Genomic DNA, 26,659 nt, shown 5'->3' with positions numbered 1-26,659 from the left:
CTGTGCCTGGACTGAAGGGCTTCTACATAGTAAATTCCTGAATAGCAATCTGTATACAAGAGAGAGGGGCCTCATAAAGCAGGGATCTCAGAAAGATCCTCCTTGAAAAAACAGGCCTAAGGGACTAAAAGTCCACAGTGTTCTCTCTACCTTCAATTGCCTGTTGGGGAGAGGGTGGAAGGTTTTAAAAGGCCCCCTCTTTCCCAAATGATAGCTCACTTTTATAGCCAGCTATGTAGGTTGAGGGTTGCTCAATCCCCCTTCTACCTCTCCAACTCTCTCTCATTTAGGGAGAGACCACCATGTATGACTGTCAAGGAGAAAAACAGCCCTACCGCCAACATAATTTCCTGATACATAACACATCTCTGAGGGAGAGTGCATGGTTGGGTGGCCATGGAGTATATCTCCAAGGTTGCTGTCAAGAGGGTCCTCTTGCAGGCTGCAAAACACAAGTCAGGATTTGACCTCACACTGTGTAGATTTTTGAAATCAGAGGTGCTTAGTATTGGTATCCAAAGGGGTGTAATTTATAACTTGGCAATCTAAAGGTTTGAACCAAATTCTCTGCCTGTGTAAACAGGCACAGTGTCATGGATTTCAATGGAGCTATGGAAGTTTACACCAGGAGAAAATCTGGCCTTTAGCACACACAGTAGTCTAAACGCAAGCCCTTTCTGTACATTTTCAAATACACAAACTATACAGGGCAAAGCCATTTTATCTTTCATTAACAGTGGGAACAAGATTCCAATGACACACAAAGACTCTTTTTAGTAATGAAGTTGTTGCCGTTTTATATATTGCTAATGCTATTTTGTAGTAAGGTACTAAATGTAACAACATGTATTACAACGTAAATCCACTGTGTGTAAAAAGGTAAGCCCTTTTCCAATAGGAATTCTGCAATTATACAACATGACTCTCAGAAGAAGTAAAAGATAAATCAGCATGGGACTCTAAAATAATCTACCAAGAGCAGGACAGGATTTATTTTCACTTCATGTCTCCAGAGGTTTCTTTTGTCATCCATTCAGGGAATCTTTAAAATATTTTCATGGAGGAAAAAAGTGCTTTGCTGCTTTACAACCATTTAAAAGTTTGCCCTTCACTCAAATGTATAGCCCTTATACTACCCTATTTCAAATTATCCCCCTGGAATTGACAAGTCTGGAGCTCTTGATGTTGATACCATAGTATGTTAGCATCTTTGTATTGGGAAGTCACAATTTCTTGCTGTAAAGGATTTATTAGATTATTGCAATAAATATATTATTGCTCATTATAATGGGACTACATTTAATGTACATTTAAAGTCCACATTTGCCAGCTGTTACCACAGACATTTCTTATTTTAAATATTGGGGGCAGAGAGAAACTGGTTATCTCTGATACCATTGCGTGGCAAATGTTGGCAGATGTTGTGTCTCCCATGAAGCCAGACTATGCTCTATGCTCTGTGAACATAGAAATAATTACAATGGATAAGACTAGAGGTCCGTCTACTGCAGTATCCTTTTTCCAACATTGGCTAAATCCAGATGCTTCAGAGGAAAGTGCAAGAACCCCCATAATGCACAATTATGAAATAACCTGCTTATAGTGGAATTTTCTTCCTAACTCCATTTAGCAATTGGTGTAGGCCCTGAAGCGTGAGAGATTTTAGCTCTTATCCTAATATAACCTTGGATATTCTCATTATACATAGAAATGTCTAATCCCTTTTAGTATCCTGTTAAGATCTTGGATTCAGTGATATCTTATGTCACTGTTTTATTTTTGAATGCAGGTTTTTTTGTACATAATTCTACAGTTGTAAGTTCAACTTTCATGATAAAGAGATTTCACTACAGTACTTGTATTAGGTGAATTGAAAAATACTATTTCTTTAGTATTTGTAATAAAAATAAATATAAAGTGAGAGCTGTGCACTTTGTATTCTGTGTTGTAATTGAAATCAATATAATTTGAAAATGTAGAAAATCATCCAAAATATTTAAATAAATGGTATTTTTTATTGTTTAACAGCACGATTAATTGAGATTAATTTTTGTAATCACTTGACAGCCTAATAAAAATAAATCATACAACCTGACCCACCCTCCTGCAAAAAGCAGAGGTTTTAACCCCAAAAGGGAAGAAATCCAGAAAGCCATTATGGACTTCACTATTGATTTTAGGTGGAACATGCTCAGATACTACAGTAATGGGTGACAATATAAAACACTACAGTAAGATAGATTCTCCTTCAACTGCTGTCTAGTAGTAAATAGTTGTGTTACCCAGAGTGTATGGATCATATCCTCTCATAGTGGCTGGTCCACTTAGCGGTTAAGAGTTGCTCACTTAGTTCAGGTGGTAGAGCTCTGTATTTGAAGGTCAAAGGTTCAAATTCTACTGATGATCCTTTGGTACTGATAATGTTGGGAGACCAGCATTTTGGGCTGTATAGGTAGGAGCATTGCTAGCAGATCGAGGGACGTGATCATTCCCCTCTATTCGGCATTGGTGAGGCTTCATCTGGAGTACTGTGTCCGGTTTTGGGCCCCACGCTACAAGAAGGATGTGGAAAAATTGGAAAAAGTCCAGCAGAGGGCAACAAAAATGATTAGGGGGCTGGAGCACATGACTTATGAAGGGAGGCTGAAGGAACTGGAATTATTTAGTCTGCAGAAGAATAAGGGGGGGGATTTGATAGCTGCTTTCAACTACCAAAGAGACTCTGCTTGTTCAGGGAAAGCCCCTGGTGGGCCAGGCTGGTTTGTTTACCTTCCGCATCCACAGTTTCAGCCGATCGCGGCTCCCACTGGCTGCAGTTCGCCGCTCCAGGCCAATGGGGCTGCGGGAAGTGGCACGGGCCGAGGGACGTACCGGCCGCCACTTCCCGCAGCCCCCATTGGCCTGGAGCGGCGAACCGCAGCCAGTGGGAGCTGCGATTGGCCGAACCTGCAGACACGGCAGGCAAACAAACAGGCCCGGCCCGCCAAGGGCTTTCCCTGAACAAGCGGCATCCCAAGTTTGGGAAACACTGATCTAGACTGTTCTCAGTGGTAGCAGATGACAGAATAAGGAGTAATGATCTCAAGTTGCAGTGGGGGAGGTTTAGGTTGGATATGAGGAAAAACTTTTTCACTAGGAGGGTGGTGAAGCACTGGAATGCGTTACCTAGGGAGGTGGTGGAATCTCCTTCCTTAGAGGTTTTTAAAGTCAGGCTTGACAAAGCCCTGGCTGGGATGATTTAGTTGGGGATTGGTCCTGCTTTGAGCAGGCGGTTGAACTAGGTGACCTCCTGAGGTCCTTTCCAACCCTGATATTCTATGATTTTCACATGATAGAATTTTCCCCCTGGTTTTCTGTTTTTAAAAATTGATTTTCTTAATTCACAAAGGGAGAAATCATCCTTAAACAGGTGTTAGAATTAGAAACCAGGATAATTTTTTGTCATGACAAGAAACATGTACCATATTTCAGTCTTTTTCACATATTTTCATTGTGTACACCTTAGACAGTTTGAAGGTTGAAAACTATGAAAACTATGTAAGTATGGTTTCAATACAGGGTCAGAATCCTGAAAACCATTACTCATGAGTAAAAGCTGCCTTACTCTAAGCATTTGCAGGATCAAAATCCTAGGTATCAGGTATCTCCTCACCATATCACTTCATTAAAATATTAAGCATTCATACACCTGAACTATAAATGAAATAGGTGGACATCACAGAGAGTGGGGAAAGACAGTAAAAGCCTTTTTTCCTTTTAACTTTTACCAATAATGGAAATCCATTTCACTACAATCACTTCCTCTTCTGAATATAAAGAAATACTATAGTGTCTCAGATTCCACAGGTTGGTAATTCGTAATTATAGTCATTTAAATGACTACTATTATTCATACTTAAGAGTAAGGACAATATACATTTTGTAGGGCATGGTGGTTTTTTAACTATTGAATATTCCTTAACCCTTTCCCTATCCCTGTTCTATTTCAAATCTCTCACCCTTCGACATCTGTTCTGTCAAATCATGGCCTCTTTTCAGTTTCATATTTTAATTTAAAAAGCTTAATCAGGATCTCCTTAATAATCCTACAGAAATTTTTTAAACAAAAACTGAGAGAGCCCAGGGCACCGATGCAAGTAATTGATAACAGAAGGGTCAGGAATACACAGTGCAGCCTGGTCAGTGTCACTTTTAGTAGCAGCACCCCTGATTGTTAGGCCACATTTAATTTCTAATTTTACTTCAAAAAATAAACCTGAGAGTATTAAATGGTGCTTCTGTGACCTCCAAGTCAGTCTGTGCTGCCCTTCGCAAAATATATTTGTATTCTAATTGTATCCTCTCGGGTCTTTCACCTGTATTTAGCCACTCTGCACAGGGATTCTTTCCCTTGTCTGATACATAACCAGTTGTAAAACGTGGCGCAAAACTAATGGTACTATATACATTACAGTTAATAGCAATCAAATGGAAAACAAGACTTAAAAATGAAATATACAATAAAAAAGGAATCATAAGACACTCCAAATTGTGTTTTCTGAGGCTATTAATACACACTTCAAATGGCTGAAGGCACAAAGCCAGAGGATTGTTGCATCAAATGTGCTGGAGTTATGTACTTATTATTGTAGCCTTGAATATTTCAAAAATGCTCAGTGATCTCAAACACTCACCAGCTGCAATCACTTTCCAGCACAGTGCCTGAGAGCACACCTTGCCCTGCTAAAATCTATTAGGTAGCTGCCTCATTTTTCCCAAGATGGCAGATATTTATAGACCTGCTGTACTAATGAAGGGCTTTAAGATTTCATTTTTAAGATATGTAATTTGGATGAAATTGGCTAAAATAGAGGCTGCAACCTTTCCTGTACAGTTTACACAGACATGTCTAATAAACATGGATTCCATGGTCCCTCCTCAGGGCCTCATTGTCAATATCTGTACCAGCCTGTGAAGGTCTGGCACGAGCACCTTCCACAACATACACTGGGTGTAAAAAATCCTCTGTGGCCTTGTCTGCATTGGGAAAATACACCTTTAGACATTGTGTTCATTAACAAGTTTTAACTATCATATTAAACATGATTTTCTTCTTAGTGTAGACAGCAACAGTCATGTTTATAAAAGCAAGTTAGTGAGTCATGGTTAACCTTAGGAAGGACCCGAGGATTAATCGTTACCAGCTAACACATTTTTAAACATGACTTGTCCCTGCCTACACAAAGAAAAAATCATATTTAACATCATGTTAGTTAAAACATGTTTGTTAATACATTTTCTAACATGATATATCTTTCTGGACATGGCCTGTGGGTCAATTCTAACAGCCTCCTCAGTGCAACCCTACCCTGGAGGTTAAATGGTGCAGAGGACCTTGCGTGTGTCCTCCAGGCCACAGTGAATTTCATTCTTAGAAATTAAGCTTACCTGAAATACTTCTAATGGTAATTTGGTATTTGGCAATGTAGGTGAACATTAATTACAGTAGTACATGTGACATTAAAAGAAAAAATAGTTTTCTTTATTGGCTCCTTTTCCAGTTTGTCTGATGATCATTGACTAAACTACTTAGGATCACATGGCAGAAGCATAATGATTGAATTCCATTTGAGTTGGGTTAGTTTTAACCAAAAAAAAAAAAAAAGAAAGTTAAGCCTCGATGTAAATTCTCTATAACTGTAAAATATGAGTTCATTTTATGCTATCCTTTACAGTGGATAGGATGCACAACAGTAATAATTTGATTTGTCTGTTTTATAGATTTGCCGCAAGCTAAATGGAATCCGTTTCACCTGTTGCAAAAGTGCCAAAGACAGGACATCCATGTCAGTGACACTAGAACAGTGCTCAATCTTGAGAGATGAACATCAACTGCACAAGGACTTCTTTATCCGGGCACTGGATTGTATGAGAAGGTATATATCTGGTTTTAGTTTTTGGTTTGTTTATTTTTCTGCTTCTTGTGTTTCAAACACACGCATGTACTATATCGCCTTAGTACTAGCCAGTGGTGAATGTGTTACAGGCCAAAACTTGCCTTATTGAGGAATAAGGACTGCAGGATTTGGATCTAGTTAATTAGCAGTTCATTTTTAATACTTTTTCATAGGCTTTCATAAGACACACAATTTTAGCAATATGCCTGTACCTATAAAAAAGAAAAATTTATTTACTCTCTTAAAAACTTCCAAGCTGTTAAATTCTTATTAAAACATTTAAATAAAATGGAGCTGGAAAAATATTACTAAATCAGAATTAAACATTTCTTATAGTTGGTAGTTCTCATTAGCTCATGTTATCCAAGATAAAAAGAATGACCAAGGAAGTTTGGACTGATGGTTATATTTAATTAAATCATCTTTTTTTAAAAAAAAAACTTTACATTGCATTGTTAAGTATAGCTATGCAACCATTAAGACAGAAGTAATTAAGAATGGGTAATTAGGAGATGTGATAGGGTTTTGAATATATGCATGTTAGTCACAGGAAAGAATTTCAAGTAAATAAGTTTAGATCATAAAATGAATCTGGCCCCTGCATTGTGTTATCTATTAGTCCGAGAAGAACTAATATTTCATAGTTAATTATTTTTTCTGAATACTGAATAGTGTGCAAAGGATTTGTAAATACTAACATTTTGCATCTAAGCTGTTTAAAGAATATTTAACAAAAATCCCTGCAAGACCATAAATTTCAGGGCAGCCTCCTAGGAGGTAATAAATTGTATGTCCTCAACTCCAGTGCAACATATGATTAGAATTTCTTTCCTAATTTGTTTAAATTGGGTTTATACAACTTATACCTAAGTTAAATGTTTTTTTGAAGTTTTAGTTTAGTAGAGTAATGATCCAAACAGATATATTTCATATCCTGATGCTAGAAATTGTGTTTATGGATTAATTTCAGAAGTAGTTAAATCTAAACTTATTAATCAATATATCCTTAATAGGAACACCTGTTATTTAAAAAGAAACAAGTTAATTGCTAGAAAGGATGATTCAGCAGAGCATTGTGAGGATTCAGAAGTATAGCCCACTTACAAGTTGCTCATTTACTGTGATGGTGTACTAAAGTACCATTTCATATATATCATTAGCTTTCCTAAATCCGTTGACCATTGTAGTGTTTCAGCTGGTGGGTGACACTTGCATGCACTATCTTTCATACTGTCATGTTTTACCACTAACGAGCAATTCCTGAGTTTTTTACATTAAACACTCTTTCTTTTGGCATTTCAACTGTCCTGTTTTTCTTTTGTAAGCTATCAATAAATGTGAGTGTTTGAAAGCTACTATAAATGGCTGGACATAAGGATCTCAACTATATAAAATAAATTCTTATGAAGATTAAGACTCAAACAGGGAATGGAAAAATTCAGCAATTAGAAACTTTCTAAATAGGACCTTGTATATTGTACAAACTAACTTGTTAGTACAGAAGTACTGTAGGTTTCTGCAAACTAAACTCTCCTTATATTAACTAGTAGTGTCTAATGTCATTATAATTGAGCTGGAAAATTAAATGAGTAATGCATCAATAAAATGTGCAGATGGTACTAAAATTGGAGTTAGATAATAGCAGAAAATTCAAATAGACCTGGAGAACATGGAGAGTACTGGGCAATTAATAAAAATATAATATTAATATAGTAAGAGGCACAGTTAAAGTGTAGGCCCCAATTCAGGAAAGCATCCCTATTCAGGAAGGGCACTTAAATACCTGCTGAACTTCAAATGCATGCTTAAAGTTCATTTTCTTAAGTGCTTCCATTGATCTGGACATTAGGGAAGAACACTACTAAACAATAATAAAAAATGGAAGCATGTTGAACAAATGGCACATCAATGCAGAAGACTATTTAGAATGATTGTGTAATGCATTGACTTAGTGTGTGTGATCATGTGTCCCTTTAGTGACTGGAACCGGGGACTATAACAGCCTACTGCTTATTGTTAGCTAATGGAGTTATTCCTTTAGCTCAGGTGATAGGTTGTGCAGTTGCATCTTTGTGCATCTAGTGCTGAATGTTCTAGCTTTGATCATCTCAGATGATCGTGGTGTCATGCATCCACCATAGTTTCTTGCAACATTAAATATTAATTTTCAGTTTGAAATATAATAAAAAGGCAAATACCATTGCACACTGGTATATAAAAGATTTGCATGTAAAACCAAGAGCCAATACTCCCTCTCCATTCAGCGGAACCAACTGAGTTTTATTGGGTTTACATTTGTGTAAATGAGAATTGAATATGTCCCATTATTAATAGAACCTCATTTTGAAATGCTGAGGGGAATTTTGCTTTCATTTATAATGATGTAAATATAGAAAGGAGAGCAAACCCACAATTTTCCCCATGGAGGAATCTAATGGCCTTCTAACAAAAGCTCACTTATTCATTTGAGGGGACTTGGCAGCTATGCTTTTGAGGTTTGGCTAAATAAGGTTAATGGGCTTGACAGTAGTGTGACACGAATGTATTTATCCTTTCTATGTGATTAGTACTGTAAGATGTTGTTGTAAAAGGTTATGCTGTGCATTTCTGAATGCTTTATTCTCTAGATGCAGAAGCTTTCAAAATGGTTTCTGCATCTGAAGATAACGTTTTGTTTTATGGGGAGAGAGAGGCACGTCGTCAGTGCATTTCTTAATTTATACAGTTTGGGCAATTTTACTCTGATGAATCCTCAGTAGATCACTTTGTTAAGCTCCATGTCAGTCTGGCTTTTTTTGCGATGATTGCCATGAGACACTTGTAAAGTCTTTGAAAAGAAACAGTAGACAAGAAAAAACAGATCTTGACATAAAAACACTAACAGGCTGGATTGAACTTTGAAAAGGCTACTTTTAAGAGTTAACAGTAGGAGATAAATAATGGGGTGAAAGCATTTGATTTGTAAAAGTAAATTGAGATTTGGGAACAGCCTTTATCAGAAACTCTGATTTAGAGGTACTAAAATCACAAGAAAATTTGGTGGCTTTAATGCTACCTTCTCACATGCCTAGACTGGCATGGCTGCGATTGCTATTATAGAGAGGAGGGACATGTCCATGGCCCCATCCTTGCTTTGCTCCTTTGGAAAGTTTTATGGTAATACTAGACTCCATTAATGCTTGTGCCCACTCCATCTCCTGCAGGGCTAAGCACAATCTAGCATCCATCAAGGGCTACTTCTCACATTTAAATTATAGTTTAGTTTTTTGTTTACGCTGTGAGACGTTATTCTGCAAATAGTTTTTATACTATGGATTAGTAAGAAAAATAAGAGACTTGAACTGATACACCAGATATTTATCACTTGTAAAACGTAGTGCTTTAAAGATTGGTTTACTGACTGTCCTTTTAATTTATGAAAGATTGACTACAGGAATTCAGACTTTTGCACTATGAATACCCAATGCAGCGTTTTGTTGTCTTGGTGTATCTCAAGCCATTAAATTGTTGCCATTGAAATGAAAATACAAATAGGAGTGTCTGTGTGTTTAATAAATACTATAGTATATGTGATATTCTACCCTTGATTTGTGCATGTGATTCCTATTGATCTTAGTGAAAGGTGTGTACATACGGTGGGGCAAATACAACTAGTATATTATTCCCTGTGCATCGAGTGGTCTGATTTCACATATTACTGAAATCACACTTCTGACTTCTCAATTACCTTTTTTCAAATGATGTGATCTGGTTTTCTTATTTCCCATTCTCCAGTGGATGGAGGTCTCCTGCCATCTTGAATTCTCTCTTTGTGGTATAGACTTAAAGGGACAAACAGATGTAACATAATTAATTGCAGGTACCTCTCATATGATTCTGTTCATTTTCCTTGGATGGAGCTGGACCCTGGAAAGCAGCAGATGTTGGAAGCAGTTTTTTAGAACTGCATTTTCTTTCTGGCCTATTAAAAGTTGCTTTTCAGTGAGTTGGTCCATATACATTTTGAAAGTCTTGAATAGTAAATAACCAGAGAATCCTTTACTTTCAGAATGTCTTCAGTAAAGCTTAGAAATAAAATATAAATATGATAAATCCACTCACTTCAGTAAAGCCTTGGGGCTGTCAACCCCATCATCATTCTTAACAGGCAGCAGTACCTGTCAGATGTTTGAACCAGTGAACACATTTGATTCAATGAAGGACTTGTTTTCACTTGACACACCAACTGAGGATATTTCAGATAAATTGTCTATCTTCAAAAAGCTGATTGAAACACACAGTGAATGGTCTGAGTAGCAAGGTATGGGTGTTTTATGGCCCAGTTGTGAAGCAAATGGCCCTTTTCAGAGAGCTCTTGAAGAGCATCATTGCGCAGAGATCACTGGCAAAATAAATTCATTAAAAATGTTTGAGTTCTGGGATAAGACTCCTTATGTTTTGTAGAGGAAAAGACAGTTGCAATATCTCTTTCCTATAACCTCAATACAGTGATGGGTTAAAGCAGGATCCATAGGTCCAGACTGAGGGGGACCCTGGACCTACAAAGGTAGCCCATGACCGGACAGCATTGTGATTGCCATGTAGACTCAGAAGCAGAAGCAAATATTGACAGGAAAGAGGTACTGATCACAGAACTAAAAATCAGTGGTAGCTTACATACAAGTGATTATGACTTGATCACATCTGTAATGTGAAAACAAATTAAGTCCAGATCAGTTTTATATGTGTGTGTGTGTGTGTATATATATATATATATATATATATATAGGTAGGTAGGTGTGTGTATATATATATATATATACTTGGTGCTTTAAAAGAGCCCGTTTCACAAAGCAGAAAACAATTGAGCCAGAAGAACTGGGAGGAAGAATTTAATAGAAAAGCATGAAAGATCATTGGGAATTGTTTAGCAAAACTGTATTCAATTTCCAAAAAGTCACAGTCCCACAATTGTGGAAGAAGGCTGTATTGGTTAGAAAACTGACCTGGTTTAGAGGGGAAGTAAAGGCAGCTATAAAATTATACATATTTCCCTTTTTCATCCCGTTACTTTCCTTTACTATCAGCTTTCTATTTCTTCTGTTCTATATATAACATTTAAAAAATCAGAAGTTAGGAAATGTAGAAAATTGTTAAAGAAAGCACAGAGACACACAGAGAAATCTATGGCCAGCAGAGCTAATAAGGAGTTTAGGTATGTTAGGAAGAAAAAGAATCTTAACGTTGATATTAGTCCATCACTAGATGAATGGTAAAATTATCAATAATAAGTAAGAAGAAGCAAAAGTATTCAATACATATTTCTGTTCTGAATGGGCGGGGGAGAACAGATGTAGTCATATATGATGAAGGTCATATTTTCCATTTCACTAGTACATCAGATGGAAGTTAAATAGGAGCTAATAAAGTTACACATTTTTAGTCAGTAAGTCCATATTTTTTGCACCCAAGTTTTAAAAGAGTTGGCTAAAGAGCTTGCTGGACCATTACTGTTGATTTCCTATAAGTCTTGGAACACTGGGGAAGTTCCAGGAGACTGGAAGAAAGCTAATATTGTATGAATATATAGAAAGGGTAAACAGGGTGACCTTGATAATTATAGGCCTGTCAGTCTGACATCAATCCCAGGGAAGATAATGGAGCAGCTGATATGGAACTTTATTAATAAAGAATTGAATGAGGGTAATATAATTAATGCCAATCAACATGGATGTATGAAAAATAGATCCTGTCAAACTAACTTGATATCTAGTTTTGATGAGATTAGTAGTTTGGTTGTTAAAGGTAATAATGTTGATGGCATACACTTAAACTTCTGTAAGATATTTGATTTCATATAACACAACATTTTGATTAAAAAATGAAAAGGATATAAATTAACCTTGCGTGCATTAAATGGATTAAAAGCTGTCTAACTGATAAGTCTTGCAATGTATTTGTCAGATATGTTCTAGGTATTTTTTTGGCGAAGCTCTATGGGCTGTTTTGTCAGGAAGGCCAGCTAGAAGGTCACAATGGCCCCCTCTGGGCTTGGAATTTGTCACCTAGGACTGGAACTGTGCAGCTACTTTTTGGCCCTACCACCATCTCACAATTCTGGACCTGCCTGTTCTCAGCTTGTTGGCAACCGTTGCACTGTGCAATTGATGGCTGACTGCACAAAGAGGAAGCAGTTGTACTCTGGTATTCCTCTCTCTGCGCAGACCAGTGAAACCTCCCACTCACTTCTATTAAGAGTCCTTAAGAGTCTATTAAGAGTTCAAGGCTTACAAATGTATACTAAACCTACTGGAAGAGCCTGTAATCTGGACAGGCCATGGGTATTCTCCAGAATCATAACGTTTTTGTCATCTGAGAGGGGGAATGTTAGGAGGAGAGAGAAGTGAACATTAGTCCCATTCGTGTGCTGAAAGGGACCTCAATATTTAGCAACAGCAATGACCATTTTTGTGTATTAATTGTGATAGACATCTACTTTATTTTTAAACAAGAAGTTATTATTTCTGTAGCAGCAGCTATGTGCATGGTGCCTTTCAGACAAGAGGAAAGCCTATGAGACAGGGGAATGGGATGTAATGAAGAGCTGTGTGATTGACCCGTGTAGCGTACATCTTGTTAGCTTTCATTACTTTTATTTGGATTTTTTAAATATCTTTGTTTATACTCAGTATGGAGGAGGAGGATTTTATAGATCTGTTGGAAAGAGTTCATCTAAAGGAATGGTTTAAATAAGTAAATGGTTGAGATGTAGTGAACCAGTTCAGGATGGGAGTTTCCAGCACAGGCAATAGTGTGCTAGAAGATGTGAAGGACAAAAGTGATCTTTTAAATCTAGATCTGGGGCAAAAATCTGTTTTCTCCCACATGAGGGGGAAAAAAGAAGTCAGGGGAAAAATGTGGAACAAATAGTATGTGATGGTATAATTAAAGACCATATCATAAGAACATAAGAATGGCCATACTGGGTCAGACCAATGGTCCACCTAGCCCAGTATCTTGTCTTCCAGCAGTGACTGGTGCCAGATGCTTTAGAGACAATGAACAGAACAGGGCAGTTATTAAGTGATCCATCCCCTGTCATCCAGGCCCAGCTTCTGGCAGTCAGAGGTTTAGGGACACCCAGAGCATAGAGTTGAATCCTTGACCACCTGGCTAATAGCCATTGATGGACATATCCTCCATTAACTTATCAAATTATTTGTTTTAATCCAGTTATACTTTTGACCTTCACAACGTCCTTTGGCAATGAGTTCTACAGGCTGATTGTGAGTTGTGTGAAGTCGTACTTCCTTATCTTTGTTTTAAATTTGCTGCCTCTTAATTCCTTTGGGTGACTCCTGGTTGTTGTGTTATGTGAAGAGGTAAATAACACTTCCCTTATTCACTGTTTCCACACCAGTCCTGATTTTATAGACCTTGATCGTATCCCCCCTCAGTCGTCTCTTTACTAAGCTGAACAGTCCCAGTCTTTTTAATCTCTCCTCATATGGAAGCTGTTCCATCCCCTTCTCTGTACTTTTCGCAATTCTACTATATCTTTTTTGAGATGGGACGACCAGAATTGCGTGCAGTATTCAAGGGGTGGGCGTTCCTTAGTGCCATTAAGATATTTTCTGTCATATTTTCTATCACTTTCCTAGTGGTTCCTTACATTCTGATCGCTTTTTTTGATTACTGCTCCACATGTTTTCAGAGAACTAGTCACAGTGACTGCAAGATCTCTTTCCTGAGTGGTAACAGCTATTTTAAACCCCCCATTATTTTGTGCGTATAATTGGGATTGTGTTTCCAGTGTGCAGTACTTTACATTTATCAGCACTTAATTTCTTCTGCCGTTTTGTTCCCATTCACCCAATTTAGTAAGGTCCCTGTGTAACTCTTCACAGTCACCTTTGGACTTAACTATCTTGAATAATTTTGAGTCATCTGCAAGCTTTGCCACCTCATTCTTTACTCCTTTTTCCACATCATTTATGATTATGTTGAACAGTCTCAGTACAGATCGTGTGGGCACCCTGCTATTTACCTCTCTCTACTTTGAAAACTGATAATTTATTCTTACCCTCAGGCCCACATTAACACAATAAGGTCCTGTGTGGGGTACACACCCCATCACACTCCACTACAAAATTCTACTTGGCCACTGACATCTGCATTCTTAGCCATGTGGCTACAAGAAAAGACTTAGGTTTCCTCTGGCCATCTAGCTAAAGGGGATTCTTGCCGCTTGACTAGTCAGGTTATATGATATGCTACCCTAAAGAAGAGCCATGCTGTTGCCAGTCAAAGTTCCACTGACGTGTAATTTTTGTCTGCTGTGATTTTTTACTCTCCCGCAGAGGTACTGACATGATAAATGATGTTTCATCTAGCACATTAATATCCAGCAACTTGCTGGGAGATATCAGTGTTGCTATATTTTGATCCAAATGAGAGAACAGGGAATTGAACTACAGTTTCCCTCTCAGTGAATTTCTAAAATACTCAGTGCATACTATGGGTAAGGTACATAATTAATTGCTTGCAAGGTGAACACTGTGATCATTCAGTTTCCAGTGTGGATGCCTGCCAAATGAATTTGCCTTCTCATGCCGTACTGTGTATGAGTTCAGGATCTGAAAAGATTCATCACTTATGGTACAGTTCATTTAAATGCAGAATACTGATTAATTGGAGAGGTGTTGGAAAGTGCTTACTGTATTTGCACTTTTTAAAAGCCCTTCTAATATAAATGTCCTTTATCACACTTAGTTGTACATAAACTATAGGCAGTAATCACTTCAGAGTTCATCAGCATATTACCCCTCTCCTACAATCTTCACTTAACTTCCAGTAGTGCCGACTTTAAGATCCTGTTCATCACCACTGCAACACTTCATCCACTGCCTCATTCATATATTGTAGCTAAGCTCCTTAGAATCATTAGAAAGGAGCGGATTCTAGTTCCATCATTTATTCAGCATTTCTTTGGTAAAGTACTCTCGCTCAAAATTAGGAAGTGGTATATCTTACTCTTAAGTGTACAGTAGCATCGTTTTTTTCTTCATTTTGTGTTTACTGTTATTAAGCACTGTGAGGTACTGTTTCTGAGGTGCACTGCACGGCATGTTTATTCTATAGGATAAGGCCTTGATCTAAAGCTAAATGTATATAGTCTGAGGCAAAGCAAACTAACATTCTTAGCAGCAGCAGCACTGTCCATCAGGAAATTCAGATAGAAAGCAAGAGACAAAACAAGGCTGGAATCTGCAGGTGCAGATTTACTGTTACTGGAAACAGTAGTAGTAGCGATTGCCCAGTTTAAAATATCATGATTTCATTCTCTGAATGAAATTATCTACCTTCAAATACTATGTTATTTTCAACTATATTATTTTTGCATGGGCAGGAGTGCCTAGTAAATTTCTTCCTGTAGTTCTGGACACCTGCAAATAGGCCCATCAATGGCTATTAGCTAGGATAGTCAGGAATGCAACTCCATGCTTTGGGTGTTCCTAACCTCTGTTTGCCATGGCCATTGGTCTGACCCAGTATAGCCATTGTAATGTTCTTTTATTTGAGGTTGAGAAGGAATTTTTCCCTGGGTGAGATTGGCAGAGACCCTGAGGGTTTTTTGCATTCTTCTGCAGCAGGGGAATGGCTCACTTACAGATTTAAACTAGTGTAAATGGTGGATTCTCTGTAATTAGAAGTCTTTAAACTATGAGGACTTCAGTAACTCAGCCAGAGTTATGAGTCTATTACAGGAGTAGATGGGCAAGGTTCTGTATCCTGCAATGTGCAGAACGTCAGACTAGGTAATCATGATGGTCCCTTCTGATCTCGAAGTCTGAGTCTCCATCAGGGTGGAATGTTTACTGTGTGGTGATGCAATGTCATGATGTAACTTCCTTGATGGAACCCCAACTTCCATGATGTGGAAGTTGGGGTTGCTCTTGCTTTGGGCAGGGGTGACCTTTTTGGGCAGGGGTGACCTAGATGACCTTTTGAGGTGTCTTCCAACCCTGGACTTCAGGAAAGCAGACTTCGACTCCCTCAGGGAACGGATGGGTAGGATCCCCTGGGGGACTAACATGAAGGGGAAAGGAGTCCAGGAGAGCTGGCTGTATTTCAAGGAATCCCTGTTGAGGTTACAGGGACAAACCATCCCGATGTGTCGAAAGAATAGTAAATATGGCAGGCGACCAGCTTGGCTTAACGGTGAAATCCTAGCGGATCTTAAACATAAAAAAGAAGTTTACAAGAAGTGGAAGGTTGGACATATGACCAAGAAAGAGTATAAAAATATTGCTCGGGCATGTAGGAATGAAATCAGGAGGGCCAAATCACACCTGGAGCTGCAGCTAGCCAGAGATGTCAAGAGTAACAAGAAGGGTTTCTTCAGGTATGTTGGCAACAAGAAGAAAGCCAAGGAAAGTGTGGGCCCCTTAATGAATGAGGGAGGCAACCTAGAGACAGAGGATATGGAAAAAGCTAATGTACTCAATGCTTTTTTTGCCTCTGTCTTCACGAACAAGGTCAGCTCCCAGACTGCTGCGCTGGGCATCACAACCTGGGGAATAGATGGCCAGCCCTCTGTGGAGAAAGAGGTGATTAGGGACTATTTAGAAAAGCTGGACGTGCACAAGTCCATGGGCGCGGACAAGTTGCATCCGAGAGTGCTAAAGGAATTGGCGGCTGTGATTGCAGAGCCATTGGCCATTATCTTTGAAAACTCGTGGTGAATGGGGGAGGTCCCGGATGACTGGAAAAAAGCTAATGTAGTGCCCATCTTTAAAAAAGGGAAGAAGGAGGATCCTGGGAACTACAGGCCAGTCAGCCTCACCTCAGTCCCTGGAAAAATCATGTAGCAGGTCCTCAAAGAATCAATCCTGAAGCACTTACATGAGAGGAAAGTGATCAGGAACAGTCAGCATGGATTCACCAAGGGAAGGTCATGCCTAACTAATCTAATCGCCTTCTATGATGAGATTACTGGTTCTGTGGATGAAGGGAAAGCAGTGGATGTATTGTTTCTTGACTTTAGCAAAGCTTTTGACACGGTCTCCCACAGTATTCTTGTCAGCAAGTTAAAGAAGTACGGGCTGGATGAATGCACTATAAGGTGGGTAGAAAGTTGGCTAGATTGTCAGGCTCAACAGGTAGTGATCAATGGCTCCATGTCTAGTTGGCAGCCGGTATCAAGTGGAGTGCCCCAGGGGTCGGTCCTGGGGCCGGTTTTGTTCAATATCTTCATAAATGATCTTGAGGATGGTGTGGTTTGCACTCTCAGCAAATTTGTGGATGATACTAAACTGGGAGGAGTGGTAGATACGCTGGAGGGCAGAGATAGGATACAGAGGGACCTAGACAAATTGGAGGATTGGGCCAAAAGAAATCTGATGAGATTCAATAAGGATAAGTGCAGGGTCCTGCACTTAGGATGGAAGAACCCAATGCACAGCTACAGACTAGGGACCGAATGGCTAGGCAGCAGTTCTGTGGAAAAGGACCTAGGGGTGACAGTGGACGAGAAGCTGGATGTGAGTCAGCAGTGTGCCCTTGTTGCCAAGAAGGCCAATGGCATTTTGGGATGTATAAGTAGGGGCATAGCGAGCAGATCGAGGGACGTGATCGTCCCCCTCTATTCGACATTGGTGAGGCCTCATCTGGAGTACTGTGTCCAGTTTTGTGCCCCACACTACAAGAAGGATGTGGATAAATTGGAGAGAGTCCAGCGAAGGGCAACAAAAATGATTAGGGGTCTGGAACACATGACTTATGAGGAGAGGCTGAGGGAACTGGGATTGTTTAGTCTGCAGAAGAGAAGAATGAGGGGGGATTTGATAGCTGCTTTCAACTACCTGAGAGGTGGTTCCAGAGAGGATGGTTCTAGACTATTCTCAGTGGTAGAAGAGGACAGGACAAGGAGTAATGGTCTCAAGTTGCAGTGGGGGAGGTTTAGGTTGGATATTAGGAAAAACTTTTTCACTAGGAGGGTGGTGAAACACTGGAATGCGTTACCTAGGGAGGTGGTAGAATCTCCTTCCTTAGAAGTTTTTAAGGTCAGGCTTGACAGAGTCCTGGCTGGGATGATTTAATTGGGGATTGGTCCTGCTTTGAGCAGGGGGTTGGACTAGATGACCTCCTGAGGTCCCTTCCAACCCTGATATTCTATGATTCTATGATTCTATTCTAATCTTCTATGGTTCTATGAACACTCTTTGGCTGCATGTGGGCAGCCTAGAGCTTGGGAAAACTTTGTAAGCTTTCTTTTTTCCTTTCATTTCATGCTTCCTTAATCTTGCCCTATTTTGCTAACTCAATTTATTGTCCATCCAGTGTCCCTGCTCTAGCCTCTTCTTGTCCATGCAGGGTGTCCAGTCAAACAATCTTCTTGCTCTACCTGTCTAGGACCTTCCTGCTCCAGCCTCCTTCCCCATGCAGGGTCCTTACTCCAGCCTTCCCCATTCTGGCTCCCTGGCTTCCACTCCAATCCCTCCATGCAGTGTCCCAATTCTGACTTCTCCCACCCCTTCCTCCCCTGAAATACCTCCTTTGCTGGGTTACTCACCGCTATCTCATTCAATGGCTTGATCATGATTTTCTGTTATGACTCTTGGTGATTCCTTCAGCAGCAACAGCTCCCTTTCTGGCAGCTCCAGAAGCTGTGGGTCCCTGGCTAGTGTCTCCTGAGTGCACTCCCACCAGAGTGGCAGTGGTGGCTCTGACAGCAGCTCTTGCCTCCCATCAGAAGCAGTGGGTTCCTCAGTGGTTCCTGATTGCTCCCTGTGGTAGCAGTCTCTTGCTGCTCATGGCACTTGGATGGCAGACGCAATGCCTGTTAGGCTGCAGTATCCACTCATGGTAGCCATCCTGCTTGCAGACATCTTGGCTGTGGCTGCATACAAGGAAGCAGAGCCAACAGCAATACACTGCTGCCCAGCTTTCTGAACCACCTGGAAGGGCTCAGGAAATAAGTTTGGGAGCCTATCCTTTTAATAATGTAAATTTTATATTATATCCTGTACCCCAGGAAGTATGAGGTGATAAGGAAATTACAGTGAGAAGTTTGAAATCCTCCAAAAATTGATTGCCAAATCATTTGGCTAAATCTTTCAGTGTATCAATTTAAATGGTTTCTTCTTGTCCAGTACTTACTGTATGATCAGTGGTTATTAAAACCATCCTAATCTGCAGTTTTCCTCTTTTTTCCTCTATAAAAGGCATCTTCGTCCCCTCCTTAAGTATTACAGAGATCAGTAACTTGGATATAATGCAGGAACAGCAAGCCAGGCTTGCCTTACCGAGCCCTGGACTAAACTACAAACTTATGTCGGTATAACTGTGTCACTCAAGGGTGTGGAAAATCCAGACCCTTGAGCAACGTAGTTAGACCAATCTAACCCCCCAGTGTAAACAGTGCTATGTTAACAGGAGGGCTTCTCCCATCAGTATAGCTACCACCTCTCGGGAAGTGGAGTACCTATGGTGACAGGAGAAACTCTCCCGTTGGCGTAAGTGTTACAGCTGCACTGATTTAGCTGCACTACTGCACCACTGTAAGTGTAGACAAGTACTCATGTGAGCTATCCCAATGAAGTACAATTAGGCCAGATTCTGATCTTTTATTATTATTTATTGATTTTTTCAAAAATCACATTTGCAACGATCCAAAAATGTTGACTGAATTGTATTAAAATCCTCTGGTAGCTCATTCAGAACTGCCGATAATGGCCTACCTACAGAATACAAAATAGTATCATCAATAGAAAGATGAACTGAGGAGCTTGCAGCTGCCTGTACTATATTGTTGCTGTTAAGAGAATGAGGGAACCTAAAATAGACTCTTGTGGGACTCCTTTAGTAATAGACTTTATCTGACAAATAAAAATCACCCTGTTTATCACTGTTTATTTCAGCTCTGGTACCCACCCAAAGAGTCAGAGCTAACGTTATTTTTTTCAAGTCCATTTAATAAAATGGCCCATCACATTGAGTGCTTTGGAAAAATCAATAATAATGACTGAACTTCTTGTTGCTTATCAAAAGCATAAATAATATTGTTGGTTGTTTTTGTAATAACCAACATAGTGCCACAATGAGTTGAAAACGGCAAGCAATTAACAGAGATAATTTCATCTCTGTCTAAATAATGTATGAATTGATTGTTAATCATTCTAGAATATTAGAACAGGCTGATTAGATACATTTTGGTTTATAGAACATGGTTATTTTAATGATCATTTAAAAAAAATTAAAATACTTTATAATTATAATACTGCATTATGTGCTCATTGCATTCCTTTATATTGTGATATGTTGTTGTTGGGGGAGATTTTCAGAAAGCATCAGTGGAGACTTTCTGTGGGAATTGGGCTTGTAATTACCCTTTGTACCTTTGAAGAAATTTGATGTTTCTTTCTGGTACCACCCACAGGGTGCTAGATGCTTTTTGAACATAAAAATAAGGCATCATAACTGGATTGAAGCTCTTATAGTCTAAAATCTGTAACCCGCTGTGCACATTTTTCCTACCATGGTGTCCATTCTGGAGGAGCCTGGAGGTTTCCTAATCTTTCATCTTCAATATTTTGCACTTTATTCTCCAGCTTCCCATCCACCTAGCAATTGCAATGTCTTATACTTCCCTTAGCCAGGGAGATATGCTAAGTGTCTTTCAATTCATTATTATTTATTTTAGTGTAGCACTAGGAGGCGTCAGCCAGGATTTGGGCACCATTCTGGTAAACACTATAAAACACACAGTAAGAACATTCCTTATCTCCAGAGCTTATGATAGAAATAGACAAGACAAAAAGTGGAGAACTGAGAGTGTGTGATTTACTCATAATCACATAGAAAGTCTGTGGCTGAGCCAGGAACTGAATCTAGATCTCCTGAATCAAAGTTCTATGCCTTAATTATATGACCGTCCTTCCTATCTGCTCTATCTCCAGAGGGAGGGAAGGGATTGCTGCTGTCCTTGAATGCTCAACAGATGCCTTGGAAAGGCCCAGCTTCTTACTGACCTGCAGTATTTTACGTACACATAATCCTTTGATTATACTATTTGGAATCATCGGATGATGGCTGCACAGTTTAAGCCCTCTTACCTCCTGTGCATTGAATAGATGGTGGAGTATGGTAGACTGGCGAGGATGGTTAGCCAGTCCTTCAATGTAATGCTATCTAGGGTGCTAGTTTGGAATCCTGCCTTGTTGCTGCCCTGGGGAGGAAGGGACTCACTGTACTTTCTTTCTCTGTAGGAATTTGCTCTTAGAATGACTCAGCAAATTTGTAAGAATTTTTTCAAATATAAAATGACACGTCTGTTTTACAGATTAACACAAGGCAGAAGTTATATCATGACATCTTGAAAAATCAGTTAGTATGTGTGAGACTCCACTATTTATTTTTAAAATAGCTTATTTTCCCCACAAAAAATGTTATCAATTCATAGCAACTATCCACTGACCAGAGCAATTATTAATGGCCCTTGGAGCTGCTGCCTGAGGTCTCTTACTAGTGGGGGGGCATTTATCTTAACTTTGTACATTCAGTGAATTAGCTTTTGTCCTACTTCCCTCTGTTGCTGCACTCTGTGAGAAATTCTTTGCATTGTCATTGCAGCTTGGTTGGTATTATTCTTGTCTCAGAGTGAAAATTATATTGCTTCATCAAGTCCTTCACTAGAATATGACCTGATGTTGACACGGCAGTACAGTACTATGGCAGAGAGGATACTGCGCTAAGCAAGAGTACTATTGTTTCTTGGTAGCTGTATTTGCAGCCATATTAGATTAAAAAATTACCAAAGGGATTTTTCAGGTTGCATCAGAAATGAATCACAGTTATGGTGGCATATGCATGAGGCAAGGTGGGTGTACGTGAAGGTTCAATCTCCTAAATATTTTGGTTCCTGCAGTATAGTCACAGATCCACATAGAAATAAATATCTAATCCAAAGAAAATGTCTTCATTTCAGCTACTAAAAAAGATAAATTAATTTATTGGTTTCCCTGTTTTATTATATGATATTATGGACTGAACTTTCAAAAATAGCTGGCTAAGTTTTAACCCATAAAATGTGTACATTTGCACATACAAGCAGTAGTATGTAAAGAACATGTATTTGAATATTACTCCTGAGGGAGTTCTGCACCAAAAAATTAAATGTCTGCATTAAAAATATTAAAAATTCTGCGCACAATATTTTAAAATTCTGCAAGTTTTATTTGTCAATAAATAAATGCAGGGGCTCCAGCATGGTGGTGGGAGCACAGGCCACTGACTTCATGAAGGTGGGAGGTCACCCTGCAGCCCTCACGCCCCCGGGACATGGACTCAGTGGTGAGGCTGCACCTGACCATGACACAGCACAAGGGCTGGGCCTGCCCCAGAAATACCCTGAGGCCCTGCTCCTCTGCGCCAGGCGTGGGGCAAGCAGGCTCAACCAGGCAGGATCCAAATGTGAAGGGGCTCAGTATGGGGGGAATCCGGGTGTGGGGTGAGCGGGTTCTGTGTGGAACAATATGGGTGCAGGGAGCTCAGTGCGGGATCTAGATGTGGGGGGATTTGGATGCACAGAGACTCGTTGCGGGGTTTCTAGGTGCAGGGGCAATGGGACTCTACAGGGGCTTCCAGGTGAAGGTGGTTGGGGCTCAGCAGGGGGGTTTGGGAGTGGGGGGTCTCAGCAGGGGGGTCTTGGTGCTGTGGGAGTGGGTTTTGGTGGGTAGGCATCTGGGTGCAGCTAGTTGGGGGTCAGTGGGGTGAGGGTCTGGATGAGGGGCCTTAGGGTGGTGCAGGGGGATAGGGCTCATCATGGTGGGGGTTTGAGCGCAGAGGTGGTGGTCTGGAGGCAGGGAGGTACCAGATGCAGGAGTTGAGGTTCAGTGGGGTGGGGTTCAGGTATGGAGGGCTGGGTGTGTGTGTCTGGGTATACAGGGTGAGGTTTAGCGGGGGGGGCGGAGGGGTCCATGTATGGGAGGTCCAGATGCACGGGGGTTGGGCAGATGGAGGAGCAGCTCCTTGTACAGTGACCCCTCCCCCCCATGGCTGAGGAGCGATAGGGGCAGGAAGCAGGGGAGGATGCTGAGCTTCCTGCACCCGGTGGGAGGTTTCTGGGGGTGGGTCTGACCCAGCCCCATCTGCTCCTTGCTGGGGAAGAGGAAGCCCCATCCTCTCCCACCTCCAGCTCAGCCAGGACTAGCAGCTGATCTCCGTGCAGGATAGGAGCCACCGGCTGGGGTGTCACCAGCCCTGAAGTGATTTACCTCTCTGCCAACTGCTCCAGGTTCCTGAAACAATGTACCTGCACAGCTAGAGAGGGGTGCATGGCCACTCTTGCAGCTTCCCTTTGCTTCCCTGTCAGAAAGTCATTTTTCTGCGGGGAAGCAAAGAAATTGGGGGTGGGGGGCATGAATTCTGTACACACACAGTGGTGCAGAATTCCCCCAGGAGTAAAATTGAATATGCAGCTTGTACAAGGATGCCAACATGATGGTGTATCTTTATTATTACAACATTTATTAAGCACCTACAACTGTGATAGCTACTTGTTTTACATGTCTGTCTTGGAGAGATTTAAGATCTCACTAAAAGAGGAGTCACCACTCTCTCTTGCTGCTAGTAGCTTTACCAGTCCACAGGTGAAATTACCTGTTTGAACATGCAGATTTTGTTGGTCAGTTTAGGTACCATTGTTTGAAAATTTGGCCTCTTGTTACATGCTTTAGTGTGACAAAGGATTATTTCAAATTAGGGAGGTCACTGGAACAGGAATACACGAGCATGTAATGCTCTAACTCACGCTGGAACCTGGGCCAACCGGCCAACTGAACCAAGTCTGTCCCAACCTGCTTTACAAACACAGTCCATATAATTTGTTTAATTAAAACTAATTGCCTTTCTTTTGGTTTGGCATTATTAACCAATGAGCTTAAAAAATCAAATCAAACCTTCTTCCCAAGCTTGGCTCCTCCTAGGATTCTTCCCTAAGGACTGCTCACGAGTCAAGCTCACACCCTTGGTCCTCTCATCAGATAACCACTGCTACCTCACTTATGTCTAGTCATCAGAACTCAGTTGACCTTTTCCATGCAGGTTGAACACCATCTAACATGGTGGAGTGTTGTATGCAGCCACTGCCAGCCTGTTATTGTTGTAGTATAAAATGTATTAAGTGTCCAATTTATTTTCTACATTAATACATGACTGAAGCTCATTGTCACCTCAGTACCTACTTTTGAAGCTGTCTACTGCTTAAAACACAGATGCTAAAACTAATGGAACTAAATTAAGCTCCTCTGTATTGTAATCCTTGAATGGAGAAATGTTTTTCGTAGTTTTTTATTATAAAGTTTATTAAATGAAATGCATACTATGGTGGAGAAGCAGAGTCAAACGATCATTTATGGCAAAAATAAAAACTTTAAGCTTGCTATACACTTTGCTGGGCATGGAATGCCAAAAGAGAAGTAGAAAGGCATTGAGTCTTGTTGCAAGGTTTAATGTACTGTACTGTATTAAAGCAGTCCAAATCACAGGTTTAACTGACTATTGCTTGCTCCATAATTCTTCTTTTCCCCTTCAGTTTTTATTGCAGAGAGGGATCAAATTAGCTCTTTTAAAATATATGCTGGTGATTCATTAGTTAAGCAAGCTTGGAAGGCTGTGCTGTTACCTAGTCTGTTTTACAATATTTATTGTGCTAGAAAGGATTTTTAATGCTTGCTTGGCTGGGGCAAGTAGAGTACTGCAGCTTAATTCTGATGAGGTAATAACAGATCAAGAAGGTAAGATGAAACATGTGCTCCAGTAATTGGCAGAAATGTATGATTTGAATAATAGACACACACAAATAATCAAATGCACATTCTGTAGACAAGAGCTTGTAAATTATGCTGCCCTGTGCCAGCAATGCTGTGCTCCTTAAAGGAAAGCCCATCTTGTGAAGAACAGTGGTGCCTGGGAGGAGAGACCCTCCTGTCCAGAGTAGATGGGGATTCTGTCTGTCTCCTTTTTGTCCAATGAGCTGGCCTGTTCTGGCCCTCTGCCTGACTGTGACACTTCATATTGCTGCAAACTGCTCCCCTGCAGCTGTCGTGCCGCTGGGGACCTCTGGCTGAATTTATGCTAGCATAAACCACTAATAAGTACGGTCCAGGAGCTTTGGCTCTTTGTCATGTGCAATCCAAAAGGAGATTTCTCAGCCTTTTGGCAAGCTCATGTAGTATCTGCTAAGTTGATTTTTGCTATCTGGGAATTATATTTTGCATTGGTAAGAGGATGATCTAATAGGTCTTTACTGCCTCTAATATCTTAATGATGAAATTAGTGGTGTACACATTACCTCCCACTTACCCGCTATTGTAAAGGGGCAGATATTAGATTGCCTTAATTGAAGCATATAATAAAAAAGCCAACTTATTTTCCTTATTTAGAGTTCACTCTGTTTATTTCTTCAAAATCTTGTATGAACATTTATTTTGATGAGAGCCCCTTGCTGAAATCTCACAATATTTTGGTAAACTTAAGATCACAGAAACTTATTTATTCCCTTGTCAACAAAAACGGTGCTCCAGTTGCTTCCTCTTCTTTCTGTGGAAAAATACCTAGACCACAGTGTGCTACATAGGGGTAAAGGTCACATTTAATGGTTACCACAGTATAAGTATGCATACTTAAAAGGCCCCCTTGTTCAGATAGCTATTGCAAATTATACATTCTCTGTATATGTGTATATTTATAGAATGGGTCATTTTAAAACTTTGACAGCCTTTCCTGAGATAAACACATGCTACTTCAGTATTTGCAATACTAAAATTTTTATATAACTTTAATGTATTATAGGCGATACCTTGAATGCTGAAAATTCTGAGTTAAAGTCTTTTAGATACTCAAGGCATTATCCACTGGATACAGAAGGCATTATTACATGTGTATATATAGAGTTTTCAGTCCCCCTTTTCAGTTCTTAAGAAGACTTCTCGTTCTTTTTGTATTTCTGTAAGTGAAAGACACAATGGTCGCTTAATAAGAGATGCAATTTTCCTGATATTTCCTAGTAGGAAATCCAGTCTCACAGTGGAGACAGAAAGTACAGCCAATCATATGAATGAAAATAAATTTTATTATTTAGGAAAACAGTTTGTGGTAGGTAATTGTTATCTTACTTCCAAGTTGGTAGCTTCCTATTTCATAGTTAATACTTCTGTTTTATTAAATTCAAAAACAGGGAGCCAGATTCTCAGCTGGTACAAGTGAGCGTAGTTCCATTGAAGTCAATGGAGCTACCCTAATTAACACCAGCTGAGCATCTGTCTATCCTAGCCGTTATTTTAGGGTTTTTTTAATTGTATATTGCAGACTTCATTAATGTAACATACCTGGGAAAGTGTCATTTTTTCATTTCAAGCACAAAAAAAGTCCCTTCTACATTAATTTAGGTAGCTATCTGGCAAGCAGAATAGTTGGACTACAAACATACGCCACCAACTTTGTTTTAATTAGCACAGTCACTTTACCCATGTATTTGTGCCAAGAATATTGTATTAGTCTAATTTAGGCATTTGCTTCGCCCATGTTGTGGGGGAGTTAAAAGGACACAATTAATCTAATAATACATAAACAGTGCAAAAGCCCAACTGTGCATAATGTGTATTGATACCAAGAGAAGGCTTTAGTGCCATGATACCCACAAAAATTGAGCATTAAACAAGGAGACAAGAAAAAGTGATCCG

General features: G+C 39.9%; 1 protein-coding gene across 4 annotated transcripts in view; it reads left to right on the top strand.

Moving 5' to 3' along the window:
* INPP4B (inositol polyphosphate-4-phosphatase type II B) overlaps nt 1–26,659 on the top strand; it is a 486,205-nt gene that overhangs the window by 441,070 nt on the left and 18,476 nt on the right. For all 4 annotated transcript variants that reach the window (XM_073341213.1, XM_073341212.1, XM_073341215.1 and 1 more), the window contains one exon: nt 5,761–5,915. In XM_073341213.1, the coding sequence (XP_073197314.1) occupies nt 5,761–5,915 (155 nt within the window). The remainder of the gene's footprint in view (nt 1–5,760; nt 5,916–26,659) is intronic.

Source organism: Lepidochelys kempii, chromosome 4 (assembly GCF_965140265.1).
Source record: "Lepidochelys kempii isolate rLepKem1 chromosome 4, rLepKem1.hap2, whole genome shotgun sequence".
NCBI classification, from domain to species: Eukaryota; Metazoa; Chordata; order Testudines; family Cheloniidae; genus Lepidochelys; species Lepidochelys kempii.
Note: the sequence above shows the minus strand (reverse complement) of the source record. Positions and strands in the feature narration are given on the sequence as shown.